At 44.4% G+C, this 7,425-nt stretch overlaps 1 protein-coding gene across 2 annotated transcripts in view; it reads left to right on the plus strand.

The window, feature by feature from the left end:
• Window positions 1-5,202, plus strand: part of gab2 (GRB2-associated binding protein 2) — a 39,093-nt gene extending 33,891 nt beyond the window's left edge. The window contains exons 4-10 of one of the 2 annotated variants that reach the window (XM_030108927.1): window positions 62-660; window positions 1,450-1,547; window positions 1,731-2,010; window positions 2,101-2,191; window positions 3,252-3,354; window positions 3,469-3,588; window positions 3,690-5,202. In XM_030108927.1, the coding sequence (XP_029964787.1) occupies window positions 62-660; window positions 1,450-1,547; window positions 1,731-2,010; window positions 2,101-2,191; window positions 3,252-3,354; window positions 3,469-3,588; window positions 3,690-3,833 (1,435 nt within the window). In that variant the 3' untranslated portion in view covers window positions 3,834-5,202. Of the gene's footprint in view, window positions 1-61; window positions 661-1,449; window positions 1,548-1,730; window positions 2,011-2,100; window positions 2,192-3,251; window positions 3,355-3,465; window positions 3,589-3,689 lie in introns of both variants that reach the window. The other variant, XM_030108926.1, reaches the window with a different exon arrangement.
• Window positions 5,203-7,425: the final 2,223 nt, after the last annotated feature.

Below are 7,425 nucleotides of genomic sequence, written 5' to 3' on the forward strand. Positions count from 1 at the left end.
CGCTGTGGACAGTGGCCATAGTGAAGTCTTATGCATGTGTGTGTGTTTGCCCACGCTGCAGGAGTGCCAGCTTCTCCCAGGCCACGAGGAGCAGCAATGTGTTTGTGGGGAGCGACTCTGCCGTGCAAAAACTCTCCTACGGCTTTTCCCACTGTCTGAACGGCATGGGCGCCCAGCTGCACGGCTTCTACAGCCTCCCCAAGCCGGGGAAACACCAGCTCCCGGGACACGACGACTCCTCGCAGGAGGCCTGCTACGTCCTCCCCCGGGGTTTCAGCTCGGAGGCCCCGGCCCACAGCGGCCTGGGCGATGCCGAGCTGGAGAGCGACGAGGTGTACACCTTCAAGACCCCCTGCAATGCCCTCGCCACCATGCACAGCAACGAGCGATCGCCTGACAACTACGACCTCCCCACGCCGCCCGGCTCCTTCTACCAGATCCCCCGGACTTTCGATAAGAATCACAATGCCTTGACGCCCTCCAGCTCCGAGTCCTCCTGCGCTCCCCCTCCCAGGCCCCCGAAGCCGAGCCAGGGCTCTGAGGGCCAGTGGGGGAGTCCTCAGTCGGTGGGAAGTCAGAACGGAGAGATGACATCTGCTGTGTCGGTCATCCCACGCAGAAACACTCTGCCTGCGGTGGAGAACATCCGGCTGCACAGAGGTATGCCTGACATGCTTCCTCAGTGCCTATTTCCTTATTCTGTTCATGTTTGTCTTCATAAAATCTCACCTGACTCCCAGATCCTTTAAATTCATGCATTTCGCCTGTTTTCAAATGACTCCATCAGTCCAGAACTTTAAGGTACAGCAGTGACTTTGTACATCCTTCCTCTCTGACTCCATCTCTCTCTCTCTCTCTCTCTCTCTCTCTCTCTCTCTCTCTCTCTCTCTCTCTCTCTCTCTCTCTCTCTCACTCTCTCTCACTCTCTCTCTCTCACTCTCTCTCTCTCTCTACCAGTTTAATGCTCGCAGCTGAGCGGAAAACAAAGAGCCCAGTCTAGCAGACACTGTTCTGTTGAGACGCTAATGAAATTCAAGCCATACAGCCTCCTGCTCCAGAATGCCTCGTTCCAGACTGATAAGCAATTAAAAAAAAAAGAAAAAAAAGACACCCACAGATACAATGCATGGCCTCTCAGTCTGCTGTGCTCCTGGCTTTGCCAAATCCCCGTCCAGAACTCGCACGGCCAGAGCGTCGAATTGACTTGTGACCCTTGTTAGTGCGACTACAGGCTGTTCACACACCTGTGCTGGAAAGACTAATTATAAGCCAGTGAAGCATTTAATGATATGTCACCCACATTGTGTTTGTTCCATTAGAAACACTAGTTTACCTCTCAAAATGTCAGACTTCTCCTCTGTTTTCCGCTCCATACTTTTTCCACTCGGTTCCTTTTCAGGATTTATGCCGGTGATAAATATTGATCCCCGTCTTTGTGTCTCTCCACAGGATCGTCCTTTGAAACTAATAGCCATCATCGTCTCATCCATTTCAACAACTCAGGCCAGTCTGTGGAGTCGGTCAATGATGGATTCAGCTCCTACCTGGTCAGTCTCTCTCTTATTCACAGCGGCGCCTCTTTTGTCAGAAACCATTGGGACAAAATCATGAACTTCAAAGATAGAAAGTTCATTCTTGATGGATTGCGTCTGGATATCGGTGTTTTCTCTCCTTTATTGACTCCTGCGACATTGAGAAAGTCATGAGCGCGTTGTCTGCTTTGATTCCAGAGAACTCAGGCCCCTCTAACTCGCTCAGACAGCGGCAATTCCGATGACAACTATGTGCCGATGAATCCTGGCTCCTCGCCGCTCAGCGCCGCCCAGGCTGACAGTCCTAAGAATATCTACATTCCTATGAGCCCGGGGCCGCATCACTTCGACTTCCCAGGATTCTCTGCAACGTTACCTGCCCGCAAGGGGAGCAGCGCGTCCTTGTGTCACCGGCCCGGGCGGCTCAGCGACGTCACGCCGCCGCCCATCAACCGCAACCTCAAACCCAACAGGAAATGTGAGTTATCGCCATCCGATCGGGTTCGGATCAGCCCGTAACTCTGTCGTTTCTCGTTATTTATGATGTCTGCTTCTGTTTTTACCACAGCGAAGCCAACACCTCTGGATCTCAAGAACAACGGGATCATTGATGAGCTGCCGTTTAAGAGCCCGGTCACCATGTCCTGGACACGGCCCATGTGAGTTTCATCTCTGTCAGTCAGGACAGAATTACCCAACGCTGCCTTCTCTCTCTGTCACACACACACACAGACACACACTTTTGAGCAGCATTACTTGTTTTTCGTGCCTTTCATAGCGCCTTGACCTCAACTTTCATCAACCGAACTCACTGTTTGTAACCTCCAATCTGAGAAATATACACAATTTTGTGGGATTCTGCACAACAAAAGGCAGACTGCGTGATGTTTCTGGACCTCACTAAGAGAGTAAACAAGGACACACACACACACACACACACACACACAAACACAAACACACACACAACTTGCCTAATGCTTTGATCCCTACATTTTAGGTAAAGACATGTTTTAAGGTTAGATTAAGGTTAATTTAAGCAGGAACATTTTCTCTCCTCAGATCAGGTTTTTTGTTCTCACAGTGACCACAGTGGGTTCACTGCTGTTTTCCTGCTTTATGAGGACATTACACTGATTTGCCATAGCTGTAGCTCTCCTTTCATAACCTTCACTTTTACCTCACCTAAACATCTGTCTCATTTTAATCACATTGTCATATTTCCTCATTGGAAAATTGATTTTTGTTTCTATTTTAGTTAATATGGCAGATGATTGGAAAGTTCATCTTTATAATGATTACTTGCACACCATGAACAAATTTTGTAGAATTCTGAAGTCATGTTAGAATCGTAAAGTATTCAGTAAAGTGCAGCCACAGCAGGTTAGAGTTCAGGATGTATGTAGAAGAAGCTCAGGGTGGGATCAGTGGGAGAATACATGTGTCCTTTTGTGCTTTACTTGCACAACTCTCCTTAAACAGTAACCTGAGCATAATGCACAGGACCTCCTCAACTGAGAATGTAATAATCATCCTCATAATAAGTTACTTTCCACCCTGGCGAGGGTAAGAATTCCCCGTGACATGAGTGTGTGAATCGATTTCGGTCCCCACAGCTCCAGTAATAAAAAGCCGACCTCACACACACATTAAAATATAGATTGACGGCAGACATGTTGTTTCTGCCTGGGGTTCCTCACACTTCTCCCTGCTTTGCCTCAGGCCTGCTATGAACTCCATGTCCTCCCAGCACTGTCGACCCATCTCCACACAGAGCATCACCAGCACCGACTCTGCAGACAGCGAGGAAAATTACGTGGCTATGGTGAGTCCCGGTAGCTGCAGGGGGAGATCAGGAGAGTACATCGTGTGCTTTGGTTTTAATGATTCACCGCGTATACACGCTGTGTGAGTGAAGCCTCTCTCGTCCCATTAGCAGAACCCAGCGTCTACCTCTCCGGCCGTGAGCGGCACCAGCAGCCCAGCCCCGAGGAAGTGCGGCAACGTGGACTACCTCGCGCTAGACTTCCAGCCTGGGTCGCCCAGCCCACACAGAAAAGTAAAGACACGATTTGACTCGTTATTTCTATCCCTGCGCAGTTCGCCCTCAGGCTAGAATCTCACCCCAACTCCTTTTTTTTTCCCCCTTTAAATCCTCAGCCGTCCACGTCCTCTGTGACGTCTGACGAGAAGGTGGACTACGTGCAAGTGGATAAGGAGAAGACCCAGGCGCTGCAGAGCACAATGCAGGAGTGGACTGATGTGCGGCAGTCGACTGAGCCTGCCAAGGGGGTCAAGTCCTGACACTGACCCAGAGGAGCATTTCAACTTTAAGTCAAGCATCCTCAGTATTGGGTTTCTATCATTACCGTGAATGCTGTCTGGGCTTGTTTAAGACTGAAATATCCAGGCAAAAAAAAAAAAAAAAAAAAAAAAAACCAAACGAAAAAAAACAAACAAAAGAAAAGAGGAAGCCATAACCAATTGTTTGCCTGTTCTCTGTAACGATTCTTACTGCGTGCTGCTCGCATGCAGGATATCAGGCCATGCAGGCGACGTGTCCTGCCTCGCTCTTCTCCATGCAGACTGTTAGAGAAGTGAATGGGGCAACTGAAAATGCGTGTGAAAATATCATCCCGATCATCAATCCACTTCAAACTCCCCTGTCCCCGCCCGTCCGCAGCAGTTAATTTAGTTTGCCTCTACCTGGTGATTTTCTCGATGGCTGACGTTAAAGAAAAAATTAAAGAAAATGGGCAGAAGCTAACTGGTCGATAACTATATTAATACACTGTGAGACTTCGCTGACTGGTCTCGGGAATGCCAAGATGCACTCCTCCAATTTTGGCATGCGGGCTGACGTCCTCTTTTCACTTCAATCTAGCGTTTTGTGCTGAGTCTCGCAGAAGCGGTGAGGAGATTATTTTCACTGCGGGCAGTCATTTCAGCTTAGCGGTGCATGTCTGGCAAAGAGGAGGAGGAGGAGGCAGCAAAATACAGCCGTACAAATGCGCCGAGGCCCGTGTCAGAAGCCGCGATGATGGCTGCACACGGCGGGCGCCTCCGTTTCCATTAACTGCGAGCCCCAGCCATATTTAAGAGCTGTCAGGACGGGATGACAGTCCAATTATTTCAGCGCAGGTGCAAAGTCAGTCGCACCCAAATGTATATAATGAAGAAAATCAGCCAGAGACGGATGAAGAAACATCTCGGATCTTGATAAGTTTGGCCTCACTGGTCGCTTCATTTCAGGTGTTCTTATTCATTTCAATACAGATGTGCACTGACCAGGAAAATTGAGTAATATGAAGTAAAGATCAAGCCGGGGAGGTGTACTTTTAAAAACGCTCTTATCTTCTTCTCCCTGCAGACAATAAATACAAGCTTTAACAGACACAGAGAAGCATATTTCTGTTTTCTGGACTCTCACATGCCACACACTACAGCGGATAACTGTTTCCTGGATGTGAATTATTAATAGAATGACATATTTGCGGTGCATCTTGTTGACTGTTAGTAATTTGACGAACTCGGAACAAAAGTGCACTACAGGAATGCAACTTTTCTCTGAAAGTTTGCCCGTGATCGTAGTCACTTAAAAAAAAAAAAAAAAAAGTTGAGGAATGGTTCTCTTTAGTCTTCTATTTCTTCGATTTGCCTTATATTTTCTGTTCAGACTGCACATTTTGCCTTGGGGAAAAAATGTAATAGTTCACTATACTATTCATGAAAGGACCATATTGTATTTAGGACAACTGAATGATTGAATTCAACTTTAGTCCAGTATTTCATTGTGGGCTGGAACCACTGAAGGGGAGAATTGATCTTACTAAGAATAGCGAAGCCATGCAGTGCTGGATGGTGTTATTGATTAGTTCATTAAGATTACCGTCTTAATGTTTTTTCTACCATTTTTACAACTTTTTGTATTCTTTTTAATCATTATTTTTTACTGATACATGTAAGCAAGTGTTCTGCATAAGAACAGGATCAGCCTCAATTCAAGCCAAGTTCCCAAATTGGATTCTTATTTTAATTTTATTTTTATTTTTGTTGTTCTTCTTTCTCATCTGTTTGCACTGGCTGAACCCTTCCAGGTGACCTGTGAATCACAAAGAGCAAGGGAGGAGAGAAAACACTGGGGGGAAGAGCCTGTTTCCCTGTCGGGCTCTGAAGTGAGAAGGATGTGTAATTTATTATGTAGAGAGATCCACTGTAAGCAGAAGAGCTGTGTTCCGTGTCGTGGTAGATTGTGAGTCGTAGTATGTTAAAACGAAGAGTGACGCTCAGATTTGCTGTCGGACTGTCACTGGGTTGACGTACTGTACTTGTAGAGATCTTTTTTTAACCACTGTTATTGCTACTACTGTAAGGCATTTGCAGATTGCTTGTGTGTTAATTTATTAATTTATTGTGTGTTCTGCAGTTGATAATTGTAAAAAATGGAAGAAAAAAAAACACAACAAAGACCAAACATGGAAACATTCACTCTACTAACATTGATGTATGCAAACTGTCATGATTTCTTTTACTTTCCTTTTTTTTTTTTTTTTTCTTTTTAAAGCAATTTGAGAAGCGATGCCAGTGTGATGGTAATGTGGTACAGTTAATTGGAGAAATACAAGAATACAAAACTTTGTTATTCCTGTATTATGGTAGACTTAAACTGTGGACATAGAATAAATCAAGAAGTGAAAGTTTGCAGTGTTTAAGTTCCTCTTTGAGGTTAAATATCCTCTCTCACACACACACACACACACACACATACACACACGCACTCCGTTGCTACGGTTCAACTGAAATACTTGGATCGTGCCACTTGGTGGCCGATGGTGCTTGAAATGTTTGTGGACCTTTACTCAACTGATGCAAATACTTAGTGAAGGAGGAACTGCTTTAGCCTATTTCAGACTAATGGAGTTAAAAACCAAACAAAATGTTCAAAAAGGACAAAGAAGAAGTGAAACTCGAACATTCCTATCCATTCTTATTTTTTTTTTGTCTATCAACCTAAACTATTTACACAGGTTTTTAAACATATTTTCAGTTAACATTAAACCAGTTCTCCGCATTCCTGCAACCCTAAATGTGTGTGACGTTCCTGCATCGTCCGCAATCTGATTATTCATCTAATGATACTGATTAATTACAGATTTCCTTTCAACAACTTTTTCTCTCCCCAGTACCTCTCAGTGGTTTGGTTTCTGTCCTTTTTTTTTTAAAATAAGGTTTACATTTCTCTCAGCTCATCGGTTCTACAGATCCACCACACACCCTGAAATACACACTTTTTTCTGCTCAGTTTTCTTCTGAAATTATTTTTAGTATGTTAGTCAATTATGTCTTGCTTTGAACACAATTAATGCAGTTTTAAATTGGACCAGATCCATGAATTTCAATGTATTTAATGTCAACCTTTTGAAAATGAAATAACCAAGAATAGTAATGTAAAGATATTTCTATGCTTAAAAGGAAGAGTATCAAAGGTACGCCTCGAGGGACCAAACTGGCTCAGCAGAGGGCCACAGGATGACGTATGTATCAGAGATGCTGGTGTTTTATTAAGAATAGAAGAAATATAAGCACGCTGAGATCTGAGCTTAGAGATCAGAGAGCATTTAAAGCTTATTGCTTCTGCAACATCAGCATCAAAGCCACACTGTCACTGTAAATATGCAAAAAAAAAAAGTATGAAAGCCACAAACTACTTAGTTTGATATTTCATTGTATATTGCATCTTAAAAGTCATAATATTGAAATTGTACTTGTTTCAGTGTAGATTTCAACTTTCAGTTATATATAAAGATGTTAAAAGTAAATCCTCAATAATGTACTCTGAATTGACTGAAACTTTGCATCTAAACATTGTTGGAATTTAAATTGGGTTGTATGTGTT

This window comes from Salarias fasciatus, chromosome 14 (assembly GCF_902148845.1).
Source record: "Salarias fasciatus chromosome 14, fSalaFa1.1, whole genome shotgun sequence".
In the NCBI taxonomy this organism is placed as follows: Eukaryota; Metazoa; Chordata; class Actinopteri; order Blenniiformes; family Blenniidae; genus Salarias; species Salarias fasciatus.